The sequence below is a fragment of the Fringilla coelebs genome (genome assembly GCF_963513975.1).
Source record: "Fringilla coelebs genome assembly, chromosome: 5".
NCBI lineage: Eukaryota > Metazoa > Chordata > Aves > Passeriformes > Fringillidae > Fringilla > Fringilla coelebs.
This window is the reverse complement of record NC_140033.1, coordinates 57,533,888-57,554,945: the sequence shown is the minus strand read 5'-3', so window position 1 is coordinate 57,554,945 and position 21,058 is coordinate 57,533,888. Positions and strand designations below refer to the sequence as shown.

Sequence of the window (21,058 nt, the reverse complement as noted above, 5' to 3'; positions counted from 1 at the left end):
CTGCAGTGTTCTCAGCACCAGAAATCCCCCAATCCATACACCTGAGGTGGCTCCTCCAGCAGTGAGCAGCAGTAGAGCTGGTTTTGAAAAGTCAGTTCTTGGAAGCTCAACACAGCACACCAATGGATGCAGGGTGATCAGCACCTTCCCTTTTCCAATACTACATTCAGGAACACTGCAAACATTTTTAAATGACTCATCATCTGCAACTCATTACGTTCCTGGCTAAGCAAACAGCAGCTGCCTCCTACAATTCCCCACCTGTGCTTCTTTGCTTCTTGCAAATGGCTTTCTGCCTCACCCTCAGCATTCAGGATTAAAAAAAAAATCTAATCTAGCTCATTTTGAGCATATTAGATAATCTGTTGTTACCCCAGATAAGATGGAAAAGTTGGAACTGATGCTTTTTCTGATGAGGCAGCCTTGTGAAGATCTAGTTCTGAAGCAGGCAGGGAAGTTTTACACAACCCTCTTCTCCTGCCACTCCCTCTTGCCCCCAGAATGAGCTTGTTTATTGCTCTGGTTTGAAGTTGACTTCTCCCAGCATGCAAGGAAGCACAAAGCCCTTCATGCTCGGCAGGAGTCAGCTGGCTGCCTGGAGCTGGGGGCTGGAGCAGACAGGCTCTGAGAGCAATAAAATAAATAAACAAGCATCTGTTGAACACACAAGTGTTAAGGGAGCTGTTGTTTCCAGAGAAAATTCAGACACCAGAGCCTACTAATCCAGGATGTGGGAAGGAAAGGTAACCAGACAGACATTGGCAAAATCCAAATAAATCTGGATATATCAATATATTCCTGCCCCTGAGTAAGGACACAATGACCTAACACAATACTCACCTTGCATACCCAAAGGCTCCAGTGTTTCTTACGCTGACTCTTCACTGGATAAACCAACCAGGAACCAAAGTTCCACTAAAGTTCACCCCAAAAAACACTGCCAAGGTCACTGCAGACCTACAGCTGCTGACAGATCGGAAGGCAGAGACATGAAAAGCTCCAAGGCTCAGTGAAACATGCACATTTTTAGATGGAGCCTACTGATTCCTCTGAAGGGGCTCCCTCTTTTTTGGAAGCCTTTCCAGATAAAGGACAGCTCTAGGCAAGGACAGAAGGGAATCACAGAATCATAGAAGCGTTTGTGCTGGATGGAACCCTAAAGAGAACTTAAACAGACCCTGGATTTCAAGGGGTACACAAAAAAAAAAGGACTTGAAAATACCCCTTCAACACTGCAGTGGATCAGTTCATGTATTCTGACCATCACCACTGTTAATCACTGTGGTTTAGGGACTATGGGAGAAAATTCCTGAACCATCTCTTGGCAGAACCAAAAAAAGGAAACAATCTCCAAGTCAGGATCTCAGAAAAAGAGTTCAAAGCCCACTTCTGCTAGAAGATTCCTATGTGATCTTGCAGACCAGTTTTCAGGCAAGAAGGGGATGACAACCATGCCTTTGTTCTCCAGAGCCTCATCTGACAAAAGCTCTCAAAAAGCCTCTCTGGACCATGCGCTCCCCTCAGTGGCTGCACAGAGCACATGCCACACTCTCAGCCTCTGGGTGTCACTGCAATGCCAGCCAAGCTCCCCCACCTCAGCCCTTGGCCACAAGAAATTTTTCAAAGCAAACTCTCCATACAAGATCAAAGGCAGAGGCTAAACTGTAAAAGCATCATGGAATACAAAGAGACCCCTTAAGTTTCAATATTCTTTGAAAAGACATCTTTATTATAAAAGATAATTAAAGTTAAACTTGTTTTTTGCACAATGTTAATCGCAGCAGTTATAAAACCCACCGAGGTAAACATGTTTAAGAGCATTTCTATACCACAGAAGGGTTTGCTGCCTGCCTTGACACATGGCAGAGACATGCTCAGGATGAGTGCAGGGATGATGGGCAGAGACCCAGGGAAGAACTTGTTTACCCCATGTGCCACACAACAGCACAGGGAAACCAGAGCCAAACCACAGGACTGCAGCCTTGCTTTGCTGTTTGAGGCAGATGGTCCAGCTCCAAGCAAGGATGGGATTTGTCTCTAAACATCAGAAGGATTCAGTCACCTCGGACACTGTCTTTCAGCTCTCAACTCCTTAAAGAAAAGCCATTTAAGTCACTCATTCCTGTCTATGCCAGGGTGCTTTAATTTCCAACAGTTCTCAGAAAAAGTTATTTTGCCAGTTTCCTCAGAAAGAGCTGTTTCTTACACATTTCCTACCAAGAATTTAAAGGGGTGGCTGAGAGATTAGGCTTCCACCTCTGGGGAATTCCCTCATGGAGGCTCCATGCAGGCACCTGAGCAGCCACTCACCTCACACCAGCAGGACTGTGCACTCAGCTGCCCTCAGTGAAGGTTCAGACACTGGGAGAAGGAGGAAGAGTCACCACACCCTGTGTCATGGTACAGCATGTGAGACTTGAGCCATCCTGCAGTGCATGACAGATCCCCACTGGAGACCAGGACAGGGCACAAGGGACAAGCACAGGTAAAACGCCCTCAGGTCTCTTTGGGATGAGCCAAAACCACATTGCTCCAGCTGACATTTTGAAAATGGCTCTTGGGGTTTTTTTTGAGGAGCATAAAGCCACCACATGAGATTGGTCCCTCATCTGTTTTTATACTACATTCTGCTTTGGGCAGATGCAATTCAAATAGGTAAGGAACATATTCAGTCAGCAAGGTTACTGGTCAGTATCTTGCTAGCTGAATGCTGTTTTCATCCCTTAAAGGCAAAATTAAAAGATGGTTAAAAATAAATAATTAGTGTTTCAGCCAGCTCCAGAGGAAAAAAATTGTAATTGGCTGCAAGGAGCTTATTTTTTCTTTTATGACAGCACCATCAAAAAAGATACTATACCAGAGCAGAAACAAGACATGGGCTGTTCAGAATGCAAACAGGGAGACAAACCTCTTGTGTTCTCTTAGCAACCATCTCTGCACAGAGACCAGATGACTTGCTACAAAATCACCCAAAAGCAAAGGAAAAAGTCTTCTTGTCTCAGATCAGTCCCCGTTCCCAAGCCCCACAGTGCACACGTACAACAGCTAACTCAGTGCAGTTTCAATTCAAGTCACTCAGTTCAGCTTGCAAGGTTCAGTAACACTTCTTGGAAACCAGCGTGTCTGCAGCCACACGTTTTGTACCTGTTAGAAGGAGATGCTCAGTTCCTGCTGGAAGAACTCTTTGTATGTCCAGTCCCTGTCCCTCCCCTCACAGCTGGACAGGCTGCCCCACCCTTGGGAGCGAGTTGGGCACTGCCTCAGCAGACATTTCCACACGCAAGGAACAATCAGCAGGTTGCTTTCCAAGACCTGTTTGATATTCCACGTACCCAAACAGCAAAGTAGACCCCACAGGATCGATGCCTGTCCTTGGCTACGAGTACAGGATTCTGCAGCTGGACACAAGCAGGTTGCAGCAGGCAGAGTGTGCTACAGAGGAGTCACAAACAGCATGTAGTGTACTGGACACTGAAATGCTCTGCCAAACTGGCCAAGCAGCAATCTCTTATTCAGCAGGACAAATTAGCAGTGGTAAATCCTGCACCACTGGCTGGTTGCTGGTAATCATCTCACCATTCCCAGTTCCCCCTCTCCATTCCCACCAGTTATTTGGCAAGTTACAGAAGCAGTGGAGTTCTCTCCCCGGCTGGCTGGTCTTTCTGGAAAAACTCCTTGATATGCAGCAGCTTGTTGTGGATCCTCTCTCTCAGGGGAGGGATATGATGGCTGGGGTCTAAGACATTGGTGCTTCTACGCTCCCTTTCCCTCTTCCAGGTGAGATAGGGATGTGGTGGGAAGGGCACCTCGCTCCTCTCCCGGCGGAGCTGCACAGTGATCCCGCTGAGGGCCAGCATTGCCCACACTGACAGGATGATGAAGTCTGGAAAAACAGAAACAGATTCCTGTAGCAAAGCAGAACATTCCTTGCTTTCCCAAGCACAAACACTGAACTAGTTTTGTGACAGACAGGAATGAAGTATCATCCCCACATCCTCAGATGCCCAGAGTGACTCCATGCAGAGGCCAGGACACACAGGGAGTTGGAAGAGTCTCTTCACTGTACTAGGCCTTGGACTGCCTGCTCTGCACACTCCTCAGCAAGCTGCCAGCACAAGTCTGAGCAGCAGCTTTCACAAGGGCCTTTGTCACAACACCTGCAGGAAGATTCCTGCCTTTGAGTCTACTCAGTACTGCTTTTGAAGGGCTAAAATTTCTCATGTGGATGTTAAATCTCACACTGTACTGTGTTCTCCTTCCATCCCCTTCCTGCCCTCACTCTACTGGTTACAACAGAACCAAAGAGGCAGTGATTCCTCCTTAAAAGGAAAATAAAGTCTCAGGAGGACTCACCATTTCTTTGAAAAGGCACATTGGTGTAAGCTCTGCTGAAGTAATTGTTGAGGACCCTTCTGAGCAGGTCTAAGGTGATGTAAGCAAGGCTTGTATAGACATAACAAGCAATGGCCAGGACCACTGTGTAAGAGCCCACTATTCCAGAAGCCAAGATGTTCAGCTAAACAGGGAGAAAAAACACAGCTTTAGGAGACTGATAAACACTCTTTATTCCCCAACCTCCTTAGACAGTATAATCATGGAATCATGGAATGGCCTGGATTGAAAAGGACCCAAAAGCCTATCCAGTTCCAACCCCCTGTCATGGGCAGGGACACCTTCCACTGCCTGGGGTTGCTCCAAGCCCTGTCCAGCCTGGCCTTGGACACTGCCTGGGATGGGGCAGCCACGGCTTCTCTGGACAAGTATTTTGTAATTTTTATCAGTTCTTCTGTGATAAATCTGCTGCACACACCTGTTATCCAGCCAAGCTGATAAGATAGCACAAGGCAACTAAATGCTGGTTTTAGTGGATGCTGTGTGCAAAATAAGTAATTCCTTAGCTTCTGGACCATTCAGCACAAGTGGGGGTAAACAGGAACTGCCTGCAACTGGACCTGTGCAGAGCTTCACAAAGCTGTGCTAAGTTTTCTGTACATATTCCATTGGACAATGTCTTGCATTAAGAAGTCTGATCCCCCCTTCTACCTCCTTCCTTCTGAGGTGACAGCAGAGTTACTTACAATTCTTGGGCAGCCAACAAAAAGCACTGGAATCATCAAGGCTACACAAGTAAAGGTCACCCAGAACACCACATCGTCACGGAAGACCCTGTAGTCTCCTGCCAAGACACCACATTCAGCAGTGAGAGAAACATTTCCTTTTTTGCAAGTGTTTGGGGGGCAGCTTTTTCCGCCCAAAATTCTGTGCATTCAAAAATACCATGAAGAGTACATTGTTGAAAAGCCCAGCTTTTGAGCTCAAATCCTGACTGTTTAAGATGTATTGGAGCAGTTAATCAAGAACAGAAGAACTGTCCTAGTTGAGCACAGGTCCTGTACTCTGTGCTGGAACAGGAGATCTTGTCCATGGAACAATGATTTTTGACAAGGTACACGTTCCTCGCCTCATAAGAATTAAAAGCACCAGAGTACTGCTGCCCAGTAAAAAGCTGGTTTGTTGCCTCTGTGTGTTTCCAAACTAAAAATCTGCATCAGACTCCAGAGTATGGTGCAAATGTAGCCATCACCACACCACCAGGCAACAAATTCTTCTGGGCTTTAGGAAAATTAAATCACACAAACCCTTCTTTGCTCCCCCCTGCCTTCTAAGGCCTGTGGATTCACCAGAGGGGATAAGCTGACCTCCAGCTGAGTCACTGTTCCACTTTAATGAGGAGCAACCAGGGACTGCATGGATTACCACAGAATCATGGCTTGAGTACCAAACAGAGATAACTGGAGAACAAAAACCTGTCCCACCAAAGGACCTCAAAAAGAGAAGTTTTGAGACTGAAAATTACAATAGCTGATGCTCTGATGTCCCAGAGGGACTCCAGCTCAGCAGGCTTAGTGGCTTTTAAGCAATTTGCCTAAGGCCTTTATGCCTGAAGCCTTCAAATTAGACTGTAGATTTTCTACTGGGATTTGTTCTGGACTGAGAACAAGAGATCAAGTGTGTGCCTGGAGCAGAGCTGGTGTTACCGACATGGCACACAGTTTAAATAGGAATAGTCACCATGTCCTCTGCAAAACAATCAGTTCCCTTTTCCCCAAGTACTTTTAATTACAGTGCAGCTGAAAGAAGCTTTCAGGTACATCTCTACTCCTCCCAGCACTGGAAAGGGAACATTAAACATCCCAGTAAGATAAACCAGAGAGTGCCATTCACTCTTGAGCCTCGCAGTGTGCCTACAGCATGCAAGAACACAGCACTCACCAAGCAGAGGATTACAGTGCTTACCTAGGGGAGTAAAGAAGAGCGTTGATGAGAAGAGAAATCCCAACACAAGTCCAATAACAAACATGCTGAGCAGGACAGAGCCAAATCTCCACCAGCTCACAACCAAGAGCAGGCCTCCAATGATTCCAGCCACCGCCGTCAAAATAAGACGAACTGAAAGAGAGAAGAGAAAATTCCAACATCCTGGAAACTTCAGTTCCTGCAGTAACATGTTCAGCAGCTGTGTTTACATGCATGTTTGGCTTTTTTTCAGTGAGTTTGCATGAGGTAACAGAAGTACCAGAATGTGCTTCATGCACTTCACTCAGATGCCAGCCTGCAGCTGGGGATGTGCTGCTGAAAGAGTGGCGGGGGGGGCTGGAATGGAGGCCTTGGCACCGTGTACATCAGTTCCCTGAGTTCCCAGGGAGTTCAGGTGGCTACAAGCTACCGCACATGTATCAAAAAAAGGAATTTATGAGGTAGCACAGACAGAAAGAACTAATTCTGTCTGGTCTGACAAGCTGGGCGCAGACCACCTACTTCCACTTCACAGATAAAACCTACATTTGATCTCAAATAGAGACCCATGCATTTTTAAAGTAGGAAGAAAGTATGTTGCAAATTCCCAGAGTTTCCAAACACCTCTTTTCTTCCTTGGATATATACTGAAATTAAATGCAGCTATTAATTCTGCATCATTGTGATGCTGGAATGAACACTTACTGTGTTGCATTTTCAGCTGTTATGGCAGAGCTCAAGCACCCAGGTATCACCCTGCTACCCTTCCTGTGGCTGGCCAACAGCACAACTGAGATTGTACCTGAAGGGCTCCTAACAAGAGTTTGGGAAGAGCACAGGATATCCTTTCACAACTACTCACCATCATAACTAAGGCCAGTTACCCTGGTAATGAACACAAAGAAGATGAATGCTGCGACAATGAAGCCCATGAAGAATAGGTCTAGAGAAAAAGGAAAAAATATTTAGTAAGCTTCAGACCAAGCCCACTTCAGTAGATCTTCAGACATCTTCATATTACAATGAAGAAGGAACATAGCAGCTCATAAAAGGAGAGCCAGACAACATTTTGTTCTCGACAAAGGCGTCCTCAAGCACTACAGAAAGTCCAGAACTACATATTTATAGCTATATTGCCCAGCACACACCCTAGTTCTAGGTTTCTATTCTTTGCATCCCAAAAACTTCCTGCTCCAAGCTTAAAGACTCAGAGCCCATAAAAGCAAAGCAGTGGACGTAACTGGCAGAGCATCACTATCAAGTGAATCTTGGTAATAACACCATCATTCTAAATTACACAGAGTAACATTTATGAAGTTCCAACCAGATTTATGAGATGAAATATTCAGTACCTGTTTTCCAGAATCTGTGTCCAAAAAAGCAGGTGAAAAGACCAAGAACAGCAAAAGCAGTGAAGAATACTTTGGTAGAGAGTTTACCTACAAGAAGAAAGGTAGGTTTAGTAAAGCATTCCAACTAGTAGTCCCAACAAAGAGATTAAGGTATGGTCAGGTTGCTGTCACAAACTTTACTGACAACTTGAGAGCTGCCACTCTGTCAGATCTGCAATGCCTGAACTAACAGTTGGCTTGGTAAGATCTCCAACAGAACATTGAAATAGTCCCAGACTGATGAAGAAATCAAGAGCTTCCTCCTTATTCAAGAGAAGTTTCTGTAAGTAGATGTAACTTTTTTATAATACAGATATAAATTTGCTAGAAAAGTCTCTGCTCAGGTTTAAAAAAGGGACATCCAGTCATCTATAAAAATCAATGCTATGGGATTAGTGACCCAGGCAGCAGCTATAGACTTAATCACTGCAGCCTTCACCATTTGTTTCCCTCTCATACATTTGCCATGCAACAAAAATGATCATCAGCATCCCATTATAGCTCACCTCCATCTTCTCTTGAATTTCTTACCTATATTTAAGCTATTTGCAGAAGTAAACTATATTTTCCATATGCTCTGAATTAGACAGGTTTAGCCTAGATAATTTTTCTCACGTTGTCATAGGACAGCACGGAGTTTGACAACAGTCACTTGTGTTACAGTAGATAAGAAAATAAGGAGAACAAATCTTACTTTATGAACCAAATTCTACCAATTACTCGTGTCCCTTCTGCATTCATAATGGGAGCGGCAGCTTTGCTGTTTCTGCACAAATTCCATCATTATACAGCTTTGTACAAAGCAGCATGACTTGGTAGTCCCTCCACTACTGCTGACATTATCATCATTCTTATTTTAGATGACTGCCTCCTTTCAAAATACCTGCAGGATTCCTGTCAGCACCAGCACAGTTAGAAAAATCTGGCTGGAGGCTAATCTAGTTTGTGTTTTATTAGCACAGCTTCACATCCAGCATCCGCAGTCCTACAAATTATTTGAAATTATGTATCCAGTTTAAATGGACAATGCTGGGGTGGCACTACAGAGTACAGAGTTACATTTGCAAGCCACATATTATATTCCCATTTAGTTAAACCTTTAATTGCTAATGGTTCTCCTTAGTCCTACTTCATCATTCTAGACTTTCTCCCTAATCAAGAAGTAGACTTCACTAAAGTAACAAAATATACACAGTGTAAAACAAATATCTCCCACACACACTGGAAAAAGAATCTTAAAGCACATTTGGCACGTTGGAGCACAAGAAGCTGCAGAGGAGTTGGCAAGGACATACAATTCCCAACTTACTGAGGGAAGAGCAGTTATCTACCAGGTCAGCAAAACTGCAGGCATACGTATGCACAGGTATGTATGCAGCAGAACTGTTCCAGAGAGGATCCCACACTATGACATTGTAGATCACACCTTGCCCAGGAAGTGAGGAGAAGTAGACATTGGTCTTGTCATCAGCTGTCAGTGTAAGCATCTGGAAAAGTAAGTATCTGTGTGAAAGGCTCAGAGGATGGAACCCTTCCCTCCAGCACTACTGTGTTTTCTGACAGGGGAGAAGATTCTCTCACTGCTGTTTTGCTCCTCCCTGCCTGAGGGCACAGTTCAGGTTCCCTACCAGCCTACTGACCCAGGTCTGGCCCCTGAGGCAGGCAAGGCTGCCATTCCACTCCCCAGCAGAGCCAGGGAGCTTGCTCACATCTCCCCTCCAGGAAGATAAGCACAGGGGAGGAGAAAACAAGAGAGCCCCACTGCCACATGGCTGGCATCCAGTGCTTGGGGCTCACCTTAATGCCATTGGCTCTGACACTCTGCACCCCGGACATTTTCCGTATGTGGTTCATGAGCACCATCTCGGACAGGTCGTTCTCGGGCAGGAAGTACTGGTACACATCGTAGCGCAGCCGCCAGCGGGAGCTCTGACCAGTCCCTGAATCACAGGAGGGGGGGCTTGCTCCTCTGCAATGAAAAGCACATCAGCCACAAGGCCCCAGACCTTAACGTCAGTTTTCAGCAGTTACCTGTCCACAGGGCTTGCCTCTACTCTTTAGAGGGGCACACCAGCAGCTAACTCAAAGCTGGACTGTATTTGTGAGCACAGGGCACAGCAGCATCACACAGAACCACCCTGGCACAGGTGGTGGCTGTGCTGGTACCTGCCTTAACACTCACAGAGGCTTCCTATGAATTGCCATAACAAGAATTCCAGGAGGCCACAACAGCCAAAGACCACACCATTACTGCTTGTCTTTCCATGCGGTTCTGAAGAGTCTTCCCCATTCCCTGCCTATCACTTGTGACACCAGGCACTACTCAGGAAATAACACCTTATAACCTGAACTCTCAAGTTAAACAAAACTCTGGATCATTATCATGCTTTAGTACTCTGGATCATTATCATGCTTTAGTACTAGGAAAGAAATAAAACTGGCTGTAACAATTGCTTCTCAAACAAATTAAGCTGTTACAGGGAATGGAAATATCCAGTATTTACTGACTGCTTACAATTCTGAGGTTGCACAAGATGTAACTCCCCCACAAGATGTAACTCTCAACCTTTATCTCTCTCATGCAGTACCTCTTCCCCTCCTCCTTTTCCCCATTTACATTTGTTGCAGCAAACAAGATTCCTGCCAGCAGCTGGATGGTTCAGCTGTTACAGCAGGGTCTTATTTTAGCCTTTTGGCCAAACACAGGACAGAAGGTCTGGCTCAGTGCACTGAAGTTCTCCACATACCTGGTATATCCCAAGTTTGCAGGGGCAAACTTGATGTGTATATCAACCAACGTGTAGTCAAGGTAAATATTTGGATCCACTTCCAAGTCAAATTCTAGATTGCAGCCCCCAGGAATAGGATCTAGAACACAGAGAACATAACTGCAGTTACATGCTTGCAGGCACAATCCACTCGCTGAGCACAGAAAACCATCAGGTCCTGCGACAGGTCCCCACACATGAGTGACTCCAGTGACTGGAGTGTTGGAAAGGAAGGATTCAAGCTCCTGCCAGGTCCTACACATGGCTCAGGGCAATCCCAAGCACAAACACAGGCTGGGTGGGGAATGGATAGAGGGCAGCCCTGAGGAGAAGTACTTGGGGATGTTGGCTGACAAGAAGCTTGAGATGACCCAGCAATGTGTGCTCACAGCCCAGACAGACACCAACATCCTGCATGCAAAGAGGAGTGGGCAGCAGGGCCAGGCAGGGGGGATGCACCCCTCTAGTCTGCTCTGGCAAGACCCCACCCCAACACAAGAAGGATGTGGACCTGCTGGAGTTAGTCCAAAGAAGGACCATGCAGATGACCAGAGGGATGGAGCACCTCTCCTATGATCAAGGTTCAGAGTAGGGGTTGTTCAGCCTGGAAAAGGCTTTGGGGAGACCTTTCCAGGAGCCTTCCTATACCTGAAGGGAGCCTACAAGAAAGCTGGAGAGGGAATTTTTACAGGGGCTTAGGGATGACAGGACAAGGGGTATTGGCTTTAAGCTGAAGGAGGGTAGAGTTAGACTGGATATTGTCAGCTTCAGTTTTAGCTTTCATATTTTTCAGATTCTGTGCTGTCTAGGTGTATAGCTCTGAACTTCATATTAGGTGTTAGTAAGTTCTCTTTGCAGGGTAGGTAGACAAAACAATCCCTTTCCAGCCTGAGACCAAGGACAACTGTTACAAGTTTCAGGCCCAGAAAATATAAACAATGAAGAACTGAAGAGAGCAACAAGGAGGATGGGACTTCATGACCTGAAGCTATAATTGGACAATTAGCTCCAATACATAAATGGACGAAAACTTATAAAAGTGTGAGACTTCATGACCAGTCATACATTTTGTGATCATTTTGGGTCCATCTTGGCTGTAGCCCTGGCCAGGCTCTTGTACTGCCCAAGGTATATCTACTAAGGCCTTTCAATAAATACCTACTTTATTCCTTTAGCTCTGTCTAGTCTCTGTTCCAGGTACAGCCTCTCAAGGCATCAATATGTAGAAGAAACCCTGTGAGGGTGGTGAGGCCCTGGGAGAGGTTGGCCAGAGAAGCTGTGGAGGCTCCATCCCTGGAAATGTCCAAGGCCAGGCTGGATGGGGCCCTGAGCAACCTGGGGTAGTGGAAGGTGTCCCTGCCCATGGCAGAGGGGATGGAACTGGATGATCCTTATGGTCCCCCTCCAATCCAAACAGATGTATGATAATCACATGCACAGCACTTTTCTATTCTAAGGTTTAAGTCATGGCAAGACCATAGAGTACCTCCTATACACAACTCACAATCCAACAGCGACACTAAAAACATTTCCAGCCCATTTCAAAAGAATTTCTGGTATCGCCATCAGATTTCCACCATGTAAGACAGAAAGGTCAGCACTTCATTGCACAGATGACCTGCCTGAGCAGAGCTGGCATGCCCTGAGCACGTACCTCTCTCCATGTAGGGGATGGAGATGGCGGTGCTGAGCACCTGGCCAGCAGCCAGGGCGCGCAGGTACCACGTGCACACCGTCTGCTCCGGCCGAAGGATGGACACCAGCCCTCTGTCCAGCCCAACTCCTGAGCTGTTCACCGACGCAGTCTGCACAGAAACAAATTACAGAAACAAGCAGTTCTTCTTGAGAAGATTTCTGTCACAGTTTGATAATATCACAGGAGGCTATTCCTGCCACCAACCTGCCAGGCACACACATCAGTGCCAGTTACAACAGATCAGGCTCTGCCCAAAATGTATTTGTGCTTGTAATTGTCCAGCTCCATGTGTAGGGCCTTGCACTTGGCCTTACTGAACTATATGAGGTCTGACCACCTCTCAACCTGTCAAGGTCCCTCTGGATGGCATCCCTAGCTGGTGAAAAAAGGGAGCTCTGACACCACACACTGTCTGGCTCAGGCTCAAAAACCCAAGTGACAAGTGTGGGACTACTAAAGAGCTGATAATCACAAGCAAGTTGCAGTGAAATCTAGCTAGTAGATCTGGCAATGGATTGCCAGATTAGCACCAGTACCAATAAAAATGTAAAAGGACTGGAGTATCCCTCACAAAATGTTGTGAGATGGCAGCAAGGAAGCGGCAACCAGCATACAGAAGCACCTTCCTATCTCCACCAGAATAGACATGACTGTATGACAGCTGCCTTAACACCAGCAATACCAGATGTTTTTGGGGCCAGGCCAACTACTGACCCAATCCCCAGCACCACCATCCCTTCCATAACCAGAGCTCTTTAGGAAAGATAAGCAGCAATGACAGTATCACAATCTCACAGCTGAAAAAACCAGTTGACCTGCAGCCACATTTTCAGCATGGAAAGTGCCTTTGGCCAAGGCAGCAACAGTTACTCAAGGCAATGCTGCAAGGATGCACATTGGACCTAGCAGACTAAAATCTGGCTCAATTTCATATTTCTAGAGGCAGGCCAGCCCTAAAAGCAATACAGCTGCATTTATGCATCACTGCCCTGGGCCTGGTAAGGCCCATGAATGCAAAGAGGATCTGAACTGGCAGCACAGGATTCTACCAACAGCAAAGACTGAACAGGTGTAACAGTAATGTTTCAGCCCTGTAATCCTGACTGTTCCACTATTACAAGGATGGCTGAGCTGGGTCATTCATCCTCTAAGCTTCCCAGGATACTTCTTGACACTCAGTATATTCTGATTTCAAAGATGCTGGTGGAGAGAGGGGAACTGGATTGCAGCTGTCAGATCTCCATCTACCACCTTCAGCTTAGTCCATGTTCTGTTCAAATACCAGTGAGAGCCTCCCAGCACCACAACAACAAAAATTAGTATTTTACTGACTCATTTTGTCCCATCATTACTGGGATGCAGGGCACAGCAGCAGGAATGTTTTTATTGCTGTCTAGAAGTAGCAGCTTTCACTGGAATACGTGGAGGAATTTCTCCATGTGTTACCAAAGGAGGATTACATTCAGGACAAGGAACTGGGATAACAACACATTATATCTGCAGTGGTTAAACCCAAGCCATGAGAACAGCAGACAACTAAACATCCCAAAGTGATTGTGTGTGGAGCATCTGGCAAACACTTACACAGATCTGGTTTTAATGTGACAAGCTGATGGACAGTCAGTAGAGCCACATGACACAAAAGCACCACTTCCACCAAATAAAGAGCCTTGAAACATTTTCAAGCCAGCTCTGACATTCCTTTGGCATTCAGTCTTTCAAAATAGCAGCTATGACGTATAACTACAAGAAAGGATTTCTGAAGCTACAGTAACACTGTCTAAAAGCCAAGCAGGTAAAAGACACTCTTTATTTATACAGCTTCAGTCCATTAGTCCTACATGTACCAGAGCCAAGTCCTTTGTTGAAAGACAGGCAGCACTTAACAGAAGTGACACTCTTACCTTATCAAAGGATATCACCACATCACTGTGCTGGGCATGCACTTGAAAAATAACCACAGTAACATTGCTGGCGATGTTCCTGATTACAGCCTCCACTGGATTGGTCTGATTAAGTAGCACATTTCTGAATTTTCCCAAGGAGAGTTCAAGAAGACCTGCATTACAAAAAAAAGTAAGATACAGAGGTTTTTTTGGTCCAGAGGGAAGCAATTACCAGGGTTATCCGGAAGTTTCCAGTAGCCCAGTATTAATCAGCTGGGAGCAGAGCAGGATGTTGCTTTGTGCTGCTCTCATCCTGCGAGCTGTACCAAGCTTTCAGAGACTGCTGCACACAGAGCTGTACCTGCAGACACAGGCACAGCCAGGGTACCTGCCCTGCAGCCTGGCACTCACCTGAGCACAGGGACAGAGCTTCCTGCCAGGCCTAAGGATTTGATACAGCTCAGCCAACCAGCCAGCTACACTCCAAAAAGTCAGTAAGAGAAGGTACTGAGGACTGCCTGGTCTTTGGCAAATACAGGCAGGTATGTTTGTACCAGCAGCCAACTTTCACAATATCCATCAGACTTTCCAGGTAAATTCCTACAAACCATGGGAACTGAAGTCAAGTTCCAGAAGACAGTCAAATCTGTAGTTTACATACATACATACATTAACCCACTTTAAACTATTCCACATTTTTTGCTGCCAAACGGTTTTTAATAATTAGGACTGCTGCATCCCCATCTCTAGACCTAAAAATCTGACTAATTTTTCCTAGACACAACCTAGACCATTTCTTCTTACAATGAGCATAAACCCATGACCCACTGTCATTTTAATTTAAAGAGAACCACATGACCTAGGATACAAGATCTTTGAGAATCAGCTTTGGCTTGTCATTCAAGTCTTGCAAGCAAGCCTGGCTTCTCCCTGTGCTGCAGGGACAGGGGATGCCAAGGGAGGAAAGTGAAGCAGCCACACAGAAGCCACGAGATGCTCTTTGGTTGGTGGTTGCAGCCAGGCTGCACAATGCCTTCCACGCTTTTCCCTGAATTCCTCTGCCTGCCTCTGTACCCAAACAGACCTAAAACTTATCAAGCCTGAACACACAGACACACACACACACAGACACACACACACTCTTCCCCAATGAAGTTGCCTCTGGTGGAAAGGTTTGGTACTGCCGAGTTCCCTAACACAATCACCAGCAGCATCATCCAAGGGACACTTGCTGATGGCACTGGGGGGCTCCCATTTACAAGTGAAGGGACAGTTTACTTGCCTGAAACTATACCCAGTACTCTCTAATTGCTTTCCTGTTACTTTTCTCTCTCTCCTGCCAAGAACTGGCATCATTGGCCAGTTTCTTTGCCTCCTCCACTCCATACTCAGTAAGAGAACTTCAACCCCTACATGCTCACTCCCAAAATTCAATTAATACCAGTACTGCCTCACAAATAAAGCCTCAGCTAAAATAGGGGGTTCATAAACCACTTGTGAGGAAAGAAAGATGGTCCATTTTTCTGCTCCATCATCTGCAGCTTGTGTTAAGGTAGAAGCTTCTACACCAAATTTTCACACAGTAATGTAAAATTAAAGCTGCAAAAAAAACTTTGTGCATCCTTCAGTTTCTAATTCTTCAGAGTCCCTTGAGCAGCATTCAGATAACCTCAGATCCTTCCTCACTAGCTCAAGTTCTACCACAAATGCAAGTAGCAGTATGAATGCTAAAGAAAAGCATTCAGGAGGCACAGACTATACATCTATACGCTCAGAAATTTACAGTGAATGCTTACAATGCATGAAAAATATTTTTCTTTGATCTTTAAAAACTTCAGCAGAGCTTCCTGAACCACAAGACATTCACACTTATATGTTCTTTAAGAAAAAAGCTGAGACCATACACATTCTCTGTGTGATCTACATCAAGGGGAAAAAGCTGCATTGCTCAGCCTTGTTTCTCACCTCCACTGTGTACCCATACCCAGGGGCCTCTGCATAAATAAGGACAGATTTGTCAGCAGGACACACAGCATGATCATGAGACTCTAAATGTCAGAGGCACTCTCTCAAGTTTAATTAGCGTGGTGAATTAAGGTATGGTGTTCTATATTGCTTTCTGTTTGCATAACTGCTCTGAGAACAGCACATGTGACACACGTTACCCCAAAGTCTGGGCACAAGAGCAGAGACTCAGGGTGAAGAACATCTACACCCATCAGACAAGTCTTGCTCAGCTTGCTGTTCACAGGCTCCTTGAACCACACTTCCAGCGAGGCCTAAAAGGGGATGAACACTGCAGAGCAACAGAACCTTCTAAGAAGTTTTTGGAAGGGCAATTGCTCCACAGCCACACAGCACAGCACCCTTCCAGCCTTCTCCATCTCTGTCACTTGTCACTTCTGGTGCACTGAGACAGAAAGGGGAGGTGGTGAGCAAGACTAATTAATTGAATTAATCAACTCACAATTCACCAGGCCTATTGCTATCGCCAGTTCTCTGGTTCTAATACCAGACAGGTATTAGACTCCCTGAGCACAGAGTTCAGTCTTGTCAAACATCCTTTGAAGGTGGACACAGAGACCTCAATGACCATATAGCGCTGGTCACAGCATGCAACCTTCTCCTTTGGGCAAGCTTGATCTGCCCAGAGGTGACCCACCAGACAGGTCTGCAGGACCAGCAGCACAGTTAACACCACCTCACAAGTGAGAGAGTTGATCCAGCAAGTCAGCAACCGAGACAGGAGAAAAATCCAGGCATCCCAACTTGTTTTATTGCTTCCAACAGTGAAGATCTGGAAGCACTCCAAGGAGTCAGGCTATACTCTCTTCCTTGCCCTGTAGGAAAGACTGTAACAGTCACTGCACATCAGAGTAATTTTGGGTTAGATACATGAGAGGAACCCAAACTATTACAGAGCTTATCAACTGAACAGATGCTGAAAGGAAGTCAGCATTGCTAAAACCGAGCAGCAGCAGAGCAGAGATGGAGCACTGAGCATGCATTGCTCCATAAACAGCAGAAGAACTGGAGCACAGATAGTCCTGCACACAGCACTGGTGAACAGAGCAAACAGCCCACTCTGTCACCTCACACTACCTCTTCTCTCACATGAAGGGCAAAACCAGTAAAGACAGCAAAGAAATCGAACCTCCTGGAACTCTTTTGAGATCAAAAGTCCTTATTCCTAACTCTAAACAACAAGACAAACAACTCCAGAGCTTCTACACTTGTTATCCCTTCCCTGTGACACACAGTTTCCCCAACAGGCTACACCCAATTTTAACTGTTTCCATTGGGGTGATTCAGTGCCAAGCTCTTGGCTGCTGTGATAGTTTGAGTAAAGCACTTTTCCAGCTCTGATAGCCAAGTGTTACTCCCCACCACCCTGGTGCAGTTAATCACACAGGGTTCTGAAACACACCTAGCAGGCCAATTTCCAGTAGGAAACACAACTGAAGAAATGCCCCTGCTGCCTATATAGAACAGACTTCACCTGCAGAGCCATGCTTAAACATTATGTTTCCCTCAGAGAGGTTCTGTGCAGTCAGAGAAAACACATTTCTACTGTATGCTGAGCACCTTGCAGTGGATATGCAAAACAACATGATGTAAGCAAACTTCAGGAGCTAAGGAGAACTTTCCAGTGACAAGTAGTCACATGAAGACATTTAATGAAGAAGTGCAAGCTTAGACTGACAACCAGTTTGAGTAAGAAAAACATTAGCATACAGTTACTTAACAGAATAAAGCCTGGAGCCATATCCTATCAGACCTGTAAGGCCATGCAGACCCAGATCATGGGAGTCTGGCTACAGGGTCTGTCTTCCCACGCTACTGAACCCCCCAAAAAATACAGCACCTACCCAGCTCCCAAAAGCAGGAACACTTCTGAAAACTTCTGACCTTTGACTCTGTGTGTACTGAGCCTCATGCTTAGAACAGCTTGATGCTTAAAGCAGATGACACCACAGAATGTGGCTTGTCACCATCTGCACCGTTCCCCTCCCAGAGGACTATTCTGTTACAGCCTGAAAAGTGAGGGAAGAGTTTTGTGTGAACTCCTTACTCTAAAGCATCACCTCTGCATAGACTAAACAGATGGCACAAACAAGTTTCACCCAGATAAGCTCCCCTTACAAAAGCACCGCTCAGTCCTGATTACACTATGAATTCACTTTAGTTTTTCCAAAACAGCCTGGTTTGGATGTAGCAAACACAGCCAGTTGAACTCCTCAGGAAGACAGAGCTCCCTGGAAGGCAACAAACACAATGTATAAAACACTTCTGCACAAAGACCAAGTTTGAGGAGCTGCTGCCCATCAGAAGCCCAGAGAGGTAACACAGGCCATCACACATGCAAAGATTTTACTAATCAGCACTTTTAAAATGAAGTAGGATCTTCAAGGATTAGAAGTTAGGAGAGCCCATCCCTGCAAAGTGGGTGTCCACAACTGAATAAGCACAAGACAATTTCAAATCAGTGAACCATTAAGCAAGTGACCTTGTTTAAAAGTCCTAATGATCAGCTAGACTCTGGTACACAAATTACACAGCTTATTAGTTTTTCACAAGGGAAATACTTTCCCCCTCCACCCTCAATCATGCAAGGAAAAACAGCAACAGGTTCCTTCAAGGCAAAGCAGTTTGCTTAGTCTCATAGTTGCTTTGCCTTTTTACATGTTGTAAAAAAATTACTCAACACATGACCCATTTTCATCAAGTCCAGGAGACAAACAAAGCATGCTTGTTAGCATCCTCTAAGTTATCTTAAGGACATTAAGGTCTAAGAAAGCAGAGCTTTCATTCTCACACCTGCTTGTGACCATCGGGTGGCCAGCCAAAGCTTTTAGGTCCTGCAAGAAACAGGGAATACTTGGCTCTCCATTAGGATCTTGAGCATGAGACTTGGGCAGAGAGAAGCCTTCCACACCTGGGACTGGTTCCAAATGCTGTCCTGCAGCCCTGCAAAGTATCCCAAGAGTCTCCTTTGGGACAATTAAACTTCATTCATTCAAGGCCAGGTTGGGTGGGGCATTAAGCAACCTGGCCTAGTGGAAGGTGTCCCTGCCCATGGCAGGGGGGTTGAAATGAGATGAGCTTTAAGGTCCCAAACTATTCTATGTGTCTATAGTTAGAAGCAAGTATAAAAATAAAGCAAAACGAAGACGAGGAGGCTTACATCAGCCCTGATACAAAGGACTGATTGCTTATCTCTGAATTATCTCTGAGAGGAAACTGTTTATTTTTTCCTTTATTTGAACAGATAAGAATTTAACCAGAAAAAAAAAAAAAGTGACTGTAAATCTTCCCAAACTATACTTATTATAGCAAGCTTAACTCTGGACTCCTATTTTAGTTACATGCAGGAACACAGGGAAATTACAAAAAACGCCCATGCCAATAAAGCCAGATTACATCAGTACGGACAAAAAGTAAGTTTAGGAATCAAGCTACAAATTCTAGATTTTGCTCCTTCCTCCAGTTTTATAGTGACAGTGGTTTTCAACCCACCATCCACTAGGGTGGTGGGAACCCGTGCACACCTGTACACGGTCGGGGGGGTGGGGGGAACCAAGCCAAACCTCCTTTTAACCATGTTCCCTTTGTCATGGAAACTCAGGTTCAGGGGTACCGAATGCCACCTTGTTTCTGTTCGGGGAATCCAGCCCTACACCAGCCGCATCAGCTGTACCGCACCCCCGCAACGACGCGCCTAAAATGATTCCGAATTATCCATCAAACAGTTAAAATTATGGCATTCGTAGCAATTAAGGTATTTTTAAAAAGCGGATAGGGAGGGAAAGGGGCGGGAGGGGGGAAAGGGTGGTTCTCCTTGTCCGCATGAAAGATTAAGATAACCCCGAATCGCTTCCACAGCGCCGCGGGCAGCTTTGCTCCGCACTCCTGCTCATCCCTCCGGACAGCGGCAGGTCGCCCTCCGGAGAGCGGCCAGCACCGGGGACCCCGCAAGAGGCTCTGCACTGGCAGCAAGCCCCTGCCGCTGGACATGACCCGGCACAGCCCCGCGGTTCCCGGTACGAGCCCGGCTCCTCCGGCCGCTTAATGGCGGCCACAGCCCCACGCGCCCCCCGCTCCGCCTCACACCGCCCTCACCTGAGGCTCCGCCATGGCGCAGGACCCCCATGAGCAGCAGGAGCAGAGCAGAGCGAAGCAAGACCCACATGGCGCCGCGGAGGGAGCGGGGAAGGGGGGCTGAGGCCGGGGAAGGCCGGGCAGCTGGGGCGGGGCGGGCGCTGCGGGCGGGCCGCAGGCGGGGCCCGCCCGGCTGGATGGAGCCGCTCCCGCCCCCTCCGGCACCTGCGGGAGGGCCCTGCCGGGAAGGGCGGCGGAGGGCGGAGTGGACGCGCTTGGCCGCGGTAACAGCTGCGAACTCCTAAAAATGCGCGGTGGGGGTCGCAGCGGCAGTTTGGGATCTTGGGGTTTAACTTTGGAGCGTGAAGAGACCCCACCTCCTGCTTACGTGCGCGGGCAAACAAAATCCTCACCCAACCACGCCGTCGGGAAAACACTTCGGGCGTATTATTTGTATCATTGCTACACCCGCAGCATCAGTGGCAAGGCTACAGGGTGGTTATTTCCTAAAGCATGTTGTGACAGGATAACAGAAATGGCTTCAAACTGAGGTTTAAATTGGATATTAGAAGAAATTCTTCCCTGTGAGTGTGGCGAGGTCCTAGCACAGGGAAGCTGTGGCTGCCTCATCCCTGGAAGTGTCCTAGGCCAGGTTGGATGGTTGCTCCGAGAAACCTGGGATAGTGGAAAGTGTCCCTGCCAATTGAAGGAGTTTGGAAAGAGATGATCTCTAAGGTCCACCTGGGAGAAGATTAGCATTGTACCCATTTGTCAGAGATAAGAAAGATGGGCACAAACCGACTGGCACAAATGGCATTTTTTCTCCAGCCCCTAGACTCGGAGGCCGGGTGCTGTATCTGATTTGGCTTGTTGGGAGCACTACACTGTGGCTTTTCCCTGCTCAGATCGGGGCTGGAGTGA

General features: G+C 46.5%; 1 protein-coding gene across 1 annotated transcript; it reads right to left on the bottom strand.

Annotated features, from left to right (window-relative positions):
- Positions 1–1,842: 1,842 nt before the first annotated feature.
- Positions 1,843–21,057, bottom strand: TM7SF3 (transmembrane 7 superfamily member 3). Its single transcript, XM_084205779.1, has 12 exons — positions 20,159–21,057; positions 14,057–14,211; positions 12,111–12,261; positions 10,436–10,556; positions 9,486–9,657; positions 8,998–9,175; positions 7,650–7,736; positions 7,160–7,240; positions 6,298–6,450; positions 5,079–5,176; positions 4,354–4,516; positions 1,843–3,883 (listed from the first exon to the last, which is right to left on the bottom strand). Exons 1-12 carry the CDS (start codon positions 20,226–20,228, stop codon positions 3,621–3,623), a joined length of 1,692 nt encoding a protein of 563 aa, XP_084061905.1. The 5' UTR covers positions 20,229–21,057; the 3' UTR covers positions 1,843–3,620.
- Position 21,058: the final 1 nt, after the last annotated feature.

Coding starts and splice junctions, on each gene's coding strand:
- TM7SF3 (XM_084205779.1), bottom strand. CDS start 20,228: ATGTGGGTCTTGCTTCGCTCTGCTCTGCTCCTGCTGCTCATGGGGGTC. Junction 9,658..10,435: donor GCAAACTTGGGATATACCAG/GTATGTGGAGAA, acceptor TTTTCATTGCAG/AGGAGCAAGCCCCCCCTCCT. Junction 5,177..6,297: donor GCTCTTCTTTACTCCCCTAG/GTAAGCACTGTA, acceptor GTGTCTTGGCAG/GAGACTACAGGGTCTTCCGT.